The sequence below is a fragment of the Lissotriton helveticus genome, chromosome 10, assembly GCF_964261635.1.
Source record: "Lissotriton helveticus chromosome 10, aLisHel1.1, whole genome shotgun sequence".
NCBI classification, from domain to species: domain Eukaryota; kingdom Metazoa; phylum Chordata; class Amphibia; order Caudata; family Salamandridae; genus Lissotriton; species Lissotriton helveticus.
The window spans coordinates 44,816,242-44,829,308 of record NC_136071.1 but is presented as its reverse complement, the minus strand read 5'-3'; the positions used below and the strand labels follow the sequence as shown (position 1 = coordinate 44,829,308).

Genomic DNA, 13,067 nt, shown 5'->3' with positions numbered 1-13,067 from the left:
ATAAACAGAGTGGAGCGAGCCGGGGTCCTGGCTCTGCCTGAGGTCCTCTTGAACCCTGGAGCCCAGAAGGAGCCGAGCTTTAGTCTGGATTCAGTCTGCCTCCCTTGGTCTCCTATCATGAGCCAAGAATTCAAAGCAAAGTAGAAACCTTTGGTTTTATAAACGAGAGACAGAGGCTGCCATCTAGTGGGGGAATTGCATAATGTGAAAACAGAAAAAACGGCTTTTTAACTTTACCATACTGTGTGATCCTGGGCAAATATTTTATTTTACGTCTCCGTTTAGTTTGTTATCATACATGAGAGCACCTTGCAATATCTGAGTTCAGGGTTTGCGCTGTACAAAAAGAATCCGATATTTTAAGGTAAGACGCATCTGCATTTTAAAGAAATATTTTTTTTTCTAACTTTGAAGACACCGTATCCCGGTCAGACAGGCCTTTGGCCCGGCTCTCTGTTGATTTCTTGGCTGGCCCACCTATAATGAACTCTCTCGGTTCTTGGTCTCACATCCCCCAACACACCAGTTATTTCCCAGTAATAGCTTTTAAACAAGGCGTCTCACACCATAAACAGAACCAAACAGAAGTGCGCAGCCTCCTGGAAAAAGAGCAAGTCTTTCCCTCAACATATATTTGGAAACTTTAAAAAGAACAGTTAAAAGGAGTCTAAATTTCAACGTGCCTAAGCTTACTCAGAGAAGCTCGATGTGGGTGCAGGCCTGGCACTCCACCCCCCCTCTCCCCTGCAGGCGTGTGCGAGGGAGGGGCGTGTGGGAGGGGAGCGGGTGATGGAGGGGCGCGGATACGTGAGTTCACACCTTCCACACGCACGACAGCTGCTCCGAGGTGCAGAACGCGCTTCTTTCGCAGATCAGATTTAATAATGGATATTTCTGGCACGAGAAAGTCCTTTTCCATCACTCCCACCTCCCACCTTGTTTAGTATCAAACATTTTCGTTTTTTACTTCGTGGTAAACGGGCCTCCGTCTCCCCCCACGCACCAGTCTTTGTGGAAAAAATAACTCATTTTTAACATCTTTTTTGTCCTCCGGCAACACTTCCGGCCTGCCAAACAGTCAGACGAAGAAGGTGGATGTCTGCATCAAATGACGAATCTAGAGTTCTGAGGGCTGAGGTCACCGGTGGCGTCATCCCGCTGACCCTCGGGGTCAGCGTTACTGGTACTGTCCGTATCCGCCGAAGCCTGGGGGCGGGGAACCATTCTGGGGTGGGAGCTGGCTGGGGTCCTCTCCAAAAGGATTGGCTGCAAAAGGAAAGGAAAAAATAATACATTTTAGAATAAAAAAAGTTTCCAAAGTAAAAAGCACTTCATCCATCACAAGTCGCCCAAAGCGCTTCATCCATCGCAAGTTGCCCGGAGCGCTTCATCCATCGCAAGTCATCCATCGCAAGTCACCCAGCGCGCTTCGTCCATCGCAAGTCACCCAGCGCGCTTCGTCCATCGCAAGTCACCCAGCGCGCTTCATCCATCGCAAGTCACCCAGTGCGCTTCGTCCATCGCAAGTCACCAGGGGCGCTTCGTCCATCAAAAGTCACCCAGCGCGCTTCGTCCATCAAAAGTCACCCAGCGCGCTTCGCCCATCAAAAGTCACCCAGCGCGCTTCGTCCATCACTAGTCGCCCAGCGCGATTCGTCCATCGCAAGTCACCCAGCGCGCTTCGTCCATCGCAAGTCACCCAGCGCGCTTCATCCATCGCAAGTCACCCAGTGCGCTTCGTCCATCGCAAGTCACCCAGTGCGCTTCGTCCATCGCAAGTCACCAGGGGCGCTTCGTCCATCAAAAGTCACCCAGCGCGCTTCGTCCATCAAAAGTCACCCAGCGCGCTTCGTCCATCAAAAGTCACCCAGCGCACTTCGTCCATCAAAAGTCACCCAGCGCGCTTCGTCCATCACTAGTCGCCCAGCGCGCTTCGTCCATCACTAGTCGCCCAGCGCGCTTCGTCCATCACTAGTCGCCCAGCGTGCTTCGTCCATCACTAGTCGCCCAGCGCGCTTCATCCATCGCAAGTCACCCAGAGCGCTTCATCCATCGCAAGTCACCCAGCGCGCTTCATCCATCGCAAGTCACCCAGCGCGCTTCATCCATCGCAAGTCACCCATCACACTTATTCCATCGCACTTCATCCATCGCAAGTCACCCAGAGCGCTTCATCCATCGCAAGTCACCCAGAGCGCTTCATCCATCGCAAGTCACCCAGAGCGCTTCATCCATCGCAAGTCACCCAGAGCGCTTCATCCATCACAAGTCACCCAGGGCATGCTGCTGGTTCACTCAAGCACTGCCCTCTGTGCCACAGTCACCCCACTCTTGGCATGAAGAGAGCAGGCCCATGTCGGCCTCTACCACCCAACAACCAAGGTCAGCAATGAAAGGACTCACGGTTCTGGAACTGCTGCGCGGTGTAGCGGGTCAGCAGGATGCCCACGCCTTCGATCAGGGCCAGCAGGATCCCGCCCATCATGGCCGAGCCTACCATGGCGAGCGGACCGCCTAAGATAGAGAGGAACAGGGGTGAGACCCAGGAGGAAACCAAGGGATAGTAACAAGCAGGGGCGTTCATGCGTGCGTATCAGGCCAGTGCCCCCCGCAGACCCTGCAGCTTGGTATGTCCCGCTTTACTCAATCACATCAACTAGGCCCCATGAATGCAGCAGGTTTGTTCTACCCTTAACTCACAATGGGCACAGAGCTGGCAGACCTGGGCACAATCTAGTTAGCTAGAAACAGTCACCTGGGCACCAACTTACCATACACCATGAATCACAATTCAGAATAAAATGTATTATTTGTATAAAAAAGAGAACTAATGACGTGGGCCATGCGTTCCAGTGTCTTGGGCAGGTGAGTTACTAGCTATGAGTCATCCATCCAGTACCTTGCATCGGTCACTGAAGGAGACAATTGCCACCGGCACCCTTCACTGCCTCACTGAGCCCATAATCTGATAACTGCACTTCAAGCATGGTCTAGCTTACTGTTCGTAAGCATCAAAGCCTCGCTTATGATCCTCAGCTCTGGGCTCGGCTTGGAGTTCGGTGCCAGGACACCTTAGGTTAACAGGGCACTTTATAAGCACCACAAATAAACAGTTTCCAGATTTTCCCTTCCCATTACCTGCCACTAAAGCATCTCACTATGTCCTGGCACGTCTCAAATGTTGAAATTGTGCCAGCCAGTGCCAAGGCCAGTTCCTTTTGTCGAGGAAATACTTCCCACTTGGGTCTTAAGAGGCCCCTGCCCCAATCCCACATTATCGTTATGTTATGTTAAAGGGTCCTTGGTATGGCGCAAACAACTCCTCCTGGAGGGGCACCTCGGCGCTGTGTTGGCAGACAAATGGAGAAGCAGCTGATCAGAACCAGGTCTGGAGAGGTTTCTTGAAGCCACAGAAACCAGGCCTTGAGAGAAATCAGTGCATGCATGGATGGATGGACAGAGGGAGCCTGTTCCAGTGGCATGTGACTGTCTACAGGGATTCGGATGATGGGAAAAAAGTGACAGATGCATGTGCTTCAGGTATGCTTCTGAACACCTCTGGGTCCCACCCCATCACTTTTTCAGCTGTGTGCAGTAATTTGGTACCACCACTAGAGGGGGCACAAACCTCTTTCTGGGATGCAGAAGTCCTTTGGACATCCCATACTTAGGACCGAGGGCCTTTCGTCTAAGCCTAGTAGCGTCAAAGGCTTTGATACTTACTGCGGGAAGCGAGAACGGCCCCAGTGAGCGCACCACTGGTGATCGAGTTCCAGGGGTCTTCCTTTCCACGGAGCTTAACCAGTCCGCAATCGATAGTAGAGAAGAGGCCTCCCCAGACAGCAAAGCTACCTGCCGGGACAAAAGAGAAGGGGACATGTAAACACACTGAATGACACTAAAGATGCTTACAGAGTAAAAGGAGCTCCCATTCAAAAAATATAAATAGAGCCATTAAAACAAGACTCAACTACCTCCTGCAGCAGCCAGCCCACCAGGAGAGCAGCAGACTTGCCTACTCGACCCCTATTTCCCAAGCTGAAAAAAAGGAAGAGGAAGACACACAGAAATAGAGCAAGGGTTCCTCCCCAAAATATGCAACTCATTCTTCTCAATTTGCCCTTATGTCCATTCATTCCATCCCCTATCCTACCCTCAAGCTGAATGCAAGGCATTATCCTTATTGTTAACCATAACCATGTATCCTACAATTGTGTAATCAACCTTGCCCTAGTACTAATGTTAACTCAACCCTAAATTAAAGGAAAATAACACCTAAATGTAACCATAAACAAATTCCTATTCACACTAACAATCCTAAATTAACTGACGAGAGTTACCCCCTGGTGTTACTCAAACTAAATTAAATTAGTAGAAACCCTATTAATAGTAACCCTAGCTTAGACTTGAAAAGAAACATAAGTAACACTATATTTTGACCCTACGCCTGCAGCCATGTCCTTATATGGCCAGTGGGAGGCAGTTGTACGCAGCACAGCATGTTTATTATCTAAAAAGAAAGTGCTGAGTAGGCACAAAACGGCTTATGAAATCGCTATCAGGAGACTGAAAAGAAAGTAGGTTTAAAAAAACCGAAGCCTGAAAAACTGGCGCTACTATCACAAGCCATCCGAGACATGAAGTCTGCAGACAGCGCACAATGAAAGACGCTGTAAAGACGGTTTAAGCGTTTAAAGATCATGGCAGCACACATTACGCTGCGTCCTAACATCTATGCCAAGCACGCCGATCCCCACCAAAAAAGTAGTATCTCAAACCCAGACCAGTGGGCAGACACATCACCTCCCATGTTTGTAGGTCCATTAAGGTCTCGTCGCGTGCCTGGCAGACTATCACCTAACAAGACCTTCATTCGCTCCACTGGGTCGGGGCCATCATCACACCCCAAGGATTGCTCAAGGTGGTTCAAAGGGATGTATGGCGTTACAACGCATGCTTTTACCACGCATGCTTTTACAACGCGGTTTTTACAACGCATACCATTACAATGCATAGCGCTTTGGGGTGCTGGATAGTTAATAGTTTAATTTACTATTCCAACTCCAGTCCCCGTGGACACTAGGGAAGGTGTTGGATAGTAAATTAAATCTATTCCCTATCCTAGAGCGCCCCCCAGCGCAATGCGTTGTAATGGTTTGCGTTGTAAAAGTTGCGATGTAAAAGCACTGCGTGGTAAAAGTTGCGTTGTAAAGGATGTTTCCCGGTTCAAAGCCATGAATCAGTGTTGCATCCGTAGCACTGATGCCAGCACCTTCAACTAAGCTGTGCGTTCATCCCACAGACTAGTTAGCATTCAATAACGATATTGACTAGCTATAAAGGGTGGATCGCCAATGCCACAGTATAGAAGAGTTTCTAGCCGATGGTCACGTTTGAGTCAGGAGCTGGGCTGCTACACGGAACCAATTCCCTCTGTTGGATGTTACGCAGCGCCTGTAAGAAGTACAAGCTGTGTAGCAGCCGCAACAAGGAGAGGCTTGGTGGCTGTACTTGAAACTGTAAAAGAAAACAGGCTGAAGGATGGTAGAAAACCTGGTTGGGGGGAGATGAAACACTCTTATGGGTGGCTTTAATCTCGAAAGAAGACCTAGCTAGTTAAATTAGGCAAGCTTTTGTTGAACTGTGGCTTATCATAAAGGTCATTAATCTTTATTTACTTTTGATATTTCAATGTTAAGCCTTCGGGCTGATCAAGTTGGGATGTTTAGCTTTGAATTCCAATGTTACGTGACATACAAATAATTTTGCAAGAAAGAGGTAAAGGAGAGACAGACTCACAAATGTGAACCAAAAAATGCCATCCTCCGCTACCCATTGCATAACCAAGCCATACTGGAGGGAGCATTACAGTTCTGAACGGTTACCAACAGATACCATCCCAGTCAAATGGACTCCTCGACTGAACAAACTAGAAGTGTGGAACCTGTGAGTGGTAATCAACAATAATCTGTGAGTGGTAATCAACATGAGTTTTAATCAGCAACAAGAATCTGTGAGTGGTAAGCAACAACAAGATTCTGTAAGTGGTAATAAACAACAAGAATCTGAGCTGTAATCAACAACCGCACATCTACAAATGGACAATCTATTGTTTCTGACCTTTGACTTCTGTGGGGCATTTCACGTCATTTGATTCTGTGCAGACAGGACTATTCCAACACACCATACCTTTGGCATGCCAACAATAATACAAGTTACAACATAAAGAAGCCAAACGAAAAACTATTGCTTCTCATTGTATGCCATCTGCAAGGACCCTCCATAAGCAAACAAACAACCTATTATATCACTGACTTCCGAAACACACTTCATCCAGAACCCTGCACTCGCCTAAACTATTTATAATAATTTGAAAAATTAAAGGAAGGATGACAAATATGTTAATCCTGGAATGCCATTGATGGACAGAGATCACACCAACACGTGGAAGGTGCCTTTGGGAGCATAAGGAACATTTTAAGCACAATGTAACACAAAGGACGAATGGCACAGAACAAAAAGGGAGCCTATGGTAGTAGTACATGATGAAGATGGTGAACCCAACAGATGGCATAAGACAACATTGGCAGTGGAAGTTCAGCACAGAAGCTGCAGAAGCACAGCGAGTTCTGTACACCACAACAGACAGGAGGCAGCAAGGGGGTTTGACAGTACCAGATGCAGCCTTTGCTCAGAAAATTAAGAACACAGAGGGATATTCAAGCAAAGAGAAGCAACAGAGCAGCATTAGTACAGGGGGGGAGAGGGAGAGAGACAGAACCACATGCGAGTACAGAAGCCAGGAGAGCTCTATGGCTGCAACAGATTGGAATAGCGAGTTAAGCATAAGACAGGGAGACTAAGGAACAGACAATCGCATAGTTTGCAGAACCCTACGTAGACACATAGTGAAGCAGGAAAGCTTTCTGAAGGTACAGACACCGCATTAGCACAGCAGCTTCAGCACATAAACGAAGCTCCGGCCCAGGGAGAGGAAGAGAATAAAGCCTGCAGACTCCTGACTGACGTACAATTAATGTCAGTTCTGCAGATGGAAGAAGGCTCGAATAAAACCAAGAGGTGAAAAGAGTCTCCTAATGGTGAAAGGAGCAGTACCGTCACAGCACAGAGTTAGGGAGACACAAGCAAAGGCTGGGGAAGGCATCTGGAGCTAGCAGAATCATCATGAACAGCCATTCAGAAGAAGGAGGAGGAATGAGCTAAGATGAAGATATCTTCTAAACTGTAAACAAGCTATATCAGCACAGGAAGATCTGCATAAGAAGATGGGGCGACACAGAACAAGGCAGCAATGTTTTTAAATGGTAACAGCCCATTATCAGAACATGGTGCTAACTAAGCACAGAGAGGGAGACTCGGAGAAAGGGAAAGATGACAACGCATGCTCAGCAAACAGGACAAAACCAGAGGAGAGAAGGAAAGGCAGCAGTGGCTTTGAACAAAGAGAAGCAACATCTGGCAGCTTAGTTCAGAAGACACGAAGGTATATTAGGGAGAGGATTGGAGGAGGGTTGTTCACAATCATCATTGACAGAACACGGAGAGGCTGCCCAACACAGGTATGATGTCCAATAAATTACTGCATGGAGTATAGCCTGCTTGTGGCCCTCACAACACCTCCATCTGCCTGTTCATTCAGCTCAAGACTCTGATGCAACTGCACCCACCTGAGGATATAAGGGGGACACAAAACGTGCACGACACCCAAAAGTGTCCCCAAGATGCACCCTTGTGAACCACGAATTGACTGTCTTTGCTGCACATGCGCACACTGAAAAGAACAAAGAAGTAAAGCTCCACACAGCGCTACCTCCACCTTAATCCACCATTACTTCTCTTGTTCCTCACCTCCCACCAAAACTAACACTGACAACACTCACCTTGAACCAGCATTAAACCAATCTTCTTCCAACTTCAGCTGGCCACCACAAGCCCCATTATTCAGCTTAAAACACTACCAATCCCGCCTCACTCACCTCACTTTCAATCACTAGCTCAGTCATGAATTCACCTCCAACCATCATCAGCAGTCACCTCCAACCATCATCAGCAGTCACACCCAACCACCATCCACCACTAGTCAAGTCCTTCTCACCTATGATTAGACCTCTATCCTTCATTCTTACCCCACTCTAGTTCAGCTACCCCTCGCCTCCAACCAGCACTAGCCCAAACATTACCATCCAACCAGCATGGGCCCAACCATCTTCCAACTCTACGCACCGGCAGCCACCAGTCCTACATCTCAATCCACTGCCAGCCTTTCCGTCTGCCACTTATGGTCCTTCGAATTGTGTAGATATATAGCAGAGTATAGAGCAGGCATTACTATTACCCAATTCAATGGTATCCATTTCCATCATCTGCAGCCATAAGCATCTCAACCAACTCCCACCTACCACAAGTCACCCATCCTTCATCTCCAGCCATTGTGACCCCTTATGTCCCTCACCTCCAGCCAGCTCTAGTCCTGCTGGCTCTCCTCACCAACCATCAGACCTGTAGTCTGAGCCCACCTTCAATATTCAATAGCTCAGTGCTCTTCCTATCAAAAGTCATCCATCCCTCATCCCCAGCCACCATGAGCCCCAATGCCACTCACCTTCAGCCAACACCAGCCACGCCTCATGTCACCTCCAAGCATTACTAGCTAAAGGTATCTTTAAACCCCATTCACTACTCATCAACCAGTCACACACCTGAGCTCAGCATTAGTCCAGCTGTCACTCACGTCCATCAACCACTCTCCCAGTTATATTTCACCCCACCTCCACCAGCCCATCAATCTCTCATAGGCCCTCACTGCAAGTCAAACTGCCCCAGTAGTCAAAGTCCAAAAGGCTAGAAAAAAACTATCATACAAAGCAGCATTATCCCAGCAGTCCGTAAACTCCAATCACCAAAGAAAAAGTTTCTCCTTATCTCCAGCCACCAATAACCCAGCCACCCCTCACCTCCAATCTGTGGTGCACGGATCCGGATTGCGTTCATGCTACCTTTGAAACGATGCCGCACACCCTAAACATTAGAGGACAAAAAAAAGAAAAGACATCTTCGAATGAACAGGCAGCGGAGCATTTGCTTTATACAATGAAAGCACTGACAGTGCTTAACTCACAATGCACAACTCTACAACACATTTCATCCCAGATGCACAGCAATTCTTGATGTTGCAGAACATTGACCAGTATTAATAATGCTATCGCAAATTTAAACGATGCATATCACAAACCAAATTGTCTCTAGGTGCCCCAAATAATATTCATAATCGTGCAGCTCAATAGAGCTCATTTTATTATCCATGAAAGAATGAAAAGCTCAATCTGGTCTATTTAGAATTGAACATGTGTGCTGTAAGTAACATCCAGACCTCTGCAGCCAGCGATCAACCCACTGAGTGATGCCAAAGCACCTCAGTCCTTTCAAGTGCACCCATGGAAACAGGATCCTGGCAGTGAAACACCGAGATGTGGCACAGCAATAGGCTGAAATAGAATATTACTTACCACTGGAGCATTCCTGAAGCCTTTTACTGCTTGGAAGATGCCACCTCCGATGATGCCCATGGTGAAGGCCCCGCCACAGTCATCCACAATCCTCCATGGGCTGTAGAGGACAATGAACAACATGAACCATCAAAGCCCACAACCTCGATACAGGCAAATATTTAAAGCCAGAATGACTACAACTTAGTCTAGGTAAAATGTGTACAGCTTGCAATATCGTACAGAAGGTAAAATATTTACATGAAAGACCGCTACCTTGACATTTCCAGATGTTAACAAGGAGGTCAACTTACCGGAGATTCAAATATTTACAGCCGACACAGGAACATACACACAAATGCTTGTGCTGCCCCGTGTGCATACCCAATAAGAAGTTATTGCATATGGTCTTGAAGGAACAGATGCCACTTTGCACAAAGGACAGAGACCCTCCTGTTTCAAGAATTGGTTCAAGTGAGATTTAAACAGGAGGGTTAACATATTAGAGAATGACCACCAATCCTGGCCCAGAGAAGAACAATGGAGGGAGCATTCCACGGTCAGGTCCTAAACACTGCTCGTGAGCCGGTCTCTTGCACAGCAACCCAGACACGGTCAAGTGTTTGCAGCATAGACCCCAGGCAAGTTACAGTTAAACATAGAGTATGGACTTCAGTGGTACTGGGGGAAGAGGGGAATGTGAACGGAAGCTTCCCTTCCTATGAACCTGCGTCAATTTAAAGAACGCCACCAGAGCAGACATTCTACAGTGTGGCCCGTAACACTGCTTGCGAGCAACCTCCTGCACAGCAACCCAGACAAAGTCAAGTGTTTGCAGCGTAGACCCCAGGCTAGTTACAGTTACACATGAAGTCTAGACTTCAGTGTTACTGGGTGAAGAGGAGTATGTGAACGGAAGCTTCCCTTCCTAAAAACCTGAATTGATTTAATGACCACCACCGGAGGGGCCATTCCACGGTCGAGCCCTTAACACTGCTTGCGAGCAACCTCCTGCACAGCAACCCAGACAAAGTCAAGTGTTTGCAGGGTAGACCCCAGGCTAGTTACAGTTAAACATTGAGTCTGGACTTTAGTGGTACTCGGGGAAGAGGGGTACGCAAACAGACCCTCTCTTCAAACATCTCAAACCTTCACCCTTTTCAACCAACATCCCGAACACCTGGTTCACCATCACCACTCGTGTAACTACAACGGCCATGCAGTCCAGACACTCTGGAGCACTTTTAAACCCCTGTCCTCACCAAGACTTCATCAAAGGGGTGAACTCCATCAGCGTAGCCGTCACACTGAGACCCTGAATGACTCAATCACCCAGACGTCTGAAAAGACACTGCAGTCCTTTCCCTCCTCAAGGATCACTCTGCAGACCCAAAGACATAGCCAACTACTGGACTGGGTAGTATGGCGGAACAACGAGTTCCTCAACAACGCCTAACTTAACAACACGTCTCTACAACGACCGCGTCTTAACCACCAATTGCTTTACCGCACATTCCTTTACCACGATTTTTCATGGTAAAAGCATGCTTGGTAAACACCTATCTGTGGCTAAGCTTACCACCCCCCTCCCACCCTCTAAAAACTAACACTAACCGCTTCCACCCCTTAAAAACTAACACAAACCCATCCCACCCCCTAAAAAACTACCTGAACCCCTCCCACCCCTTAAAACCTAACACGCACCCCCACCCATAGAAACTATCCAGAACCCCCCCCACCCCCGAACCCCTCTTACATGGCCTGTTCGACGCTCCTCTCAATTTCGCCCATCTCAAACACTAGTTCGACTTAGCCCTAACCATAACCAACTCAGTCCTGCTGTATCGCATATAAGCTTTGCCACAAGCCAAAAAGTGCAATATAAGCGGTCTTTTTAGTGAAAGCCTACATGGGCATCCCCCACTGCTCTCACACACAAAACTGCACTCTGAAGTCCATAACCTATCTATGCTTCTGCCAGAAAAAAACAAACACTGTAAATTATCTAGTTACCCAAGACACTTGAACAGCATTACATAGTGATGTGTGTGGCCCTGAAAGTTGAAGCTCAAGCACCCATACGGCTACTGGCTCAGCACCTAGATAAATAAACAACGTAATCCCCGCTGCCTTGAGGGGACACTTTTTTTGCGGAAGCACAGCTTCTGCCCAATCAAAACATGTACTTTTGGCTACCAACATGAGGGTGGATTCAAAGCCCCTCTCTCTAGCACTCCTGGAAGCTTTTTTTTAGGTTGATAACATTACATCTAGCAAAGCTGTGCCATAAGGCGGGACCTAAAAGCCAGCAATAGCAGTTTGCTGCCTTTTGCTTCATTGCTCGTTTGATTTAAATGCATGATGTCACAAATATTTTTGTGGATTTTTTTTGGCATTCTCTCTTTATCTTGGCCCCCTTCAGAAGTAGTGAATAGAGAATGGTACATCTTTTCCCACGATTCGCAATAAAATTAGCATTACTTCCAGAAAGTAAGCAAAGGTATACAAATTCATTATTTTATAAAGAGCACTAATGCCGACAGGAGTCTTGGCTCTGAATCTGCCATGGATGAACAGTAACCCCTACAAAGATTTTAATTTGAAAACAACCAGGTTTTCAAGTTCGCTTTCCTAAATACATATGGTTAGTCAGAATTCTAATATACAAGGGAGACTATTCCACAGTTTTCTAGTGGTAAAAAAACAACAACAACAAAAAAAAACCTTCTACCTTCCCAAGTTGCCCCTTTCACTTTAGGTATCACCAACCTGATAGATAGGGAGCACAGCTTTCTACTGGGGACATAGAACTTGAATCGAAGTTTGATATATTCAGGTTCACAGCTTTGCAAGGCCCTGTGGGCTATGCAGAGGGCCTTTACAGGAAGCCAGTGCAGCTTTTTTTAAGGCCTGGGATGCAGACTAAAACCTAGGAATACTGGGAAGAAGGTGAACAGCTGCATTTTGAAGAGGTTGAAGCTTATTCAGAAATTGCTGTTGCAAATTAAGAAAGAGCATTGCAAACATCAATTTGTGATGGTACCAGAGCAACTATCATTGTTTTCTGAAGATCAGATGGAATACAAGGAAAGATTTTCTTCAATATTCTTAACATATAGAAACACGAAGAAGTGACCTGATTGATTTGATCTGAAAAAGTGAATTATCATCAAAAAGCACTCCTACATTATTTAACTTTCTGGAGGCGGGCGGAAGAGTTTCTAAAGCATGCGCCCACCAAGAGGGGGACCAGAAGGATGGATTATTGCCTAACAGAAGGACTTCCGTTTCTCTGCCCACACATTTTCTCCTCCGAAGACAACACTCCGCAGTCCAAAGACTCACATAATGGCTCACAGACTCCCCCCACTAGTGACACCACAGACATCGGATAATCTTATATGAACATTGCACCCTTGGAACCCCATGGCAGATTCCCTAATGTCGTTGACTTGCTATTCCTATCCAGTATTATGCATGCCACAACCGAAGCCGAGGTCTCCTTCACTGGTACACTGCAATCGAGCACCCCATGCTGCACATTAGTTCCCCTCTCAACTC

General features: G+C 47.1%; 1 protein-coding gene across 1 annotated transcript in view; it reads right to left on the bottom strand.

Annotated features, from left to right (window-relative positions):
- Nucleotides 1–249: 249 nt before the first annotated feature.
- TIMM17B (translocase of inner mitochondrial membrane 17B) overlaps nucleotides 250–13,067 on the bottom strand; it is a 57,491-nt gene continuing 44,673 nt past the window's right edge. The window contains exons 2-6 of the mRNA XM_078664726.1: nucleotides 9,528–9,627; nucleotides 8,976–9,039; nucleotides 3,724–3,852; nucleotides 2,404–2,514; nucleotides 250–1,266 (exon numbers count right to left, since the gene is read on the bottom strand). Of these exons, the coding sequence (XP_078520852.1) occupies nucleotides 1,178–1,266; nucleotides 2,404–2,514; nucleotides 3,724–3,852; nucleotides 8,976–9,039; nucleotides 9,528–9,627 (493 nt within the window). The 3' untranslated portion in view covers nucleotides 250–1,177. The remainder of the gene's footprint in view (nucleotides 1,267–2,403; nucleotides 2,515–3,723; nucleotides 3,853–8,975; nucleotides 9,040–9,527; nucleotides 9,628–13,067) is intronic.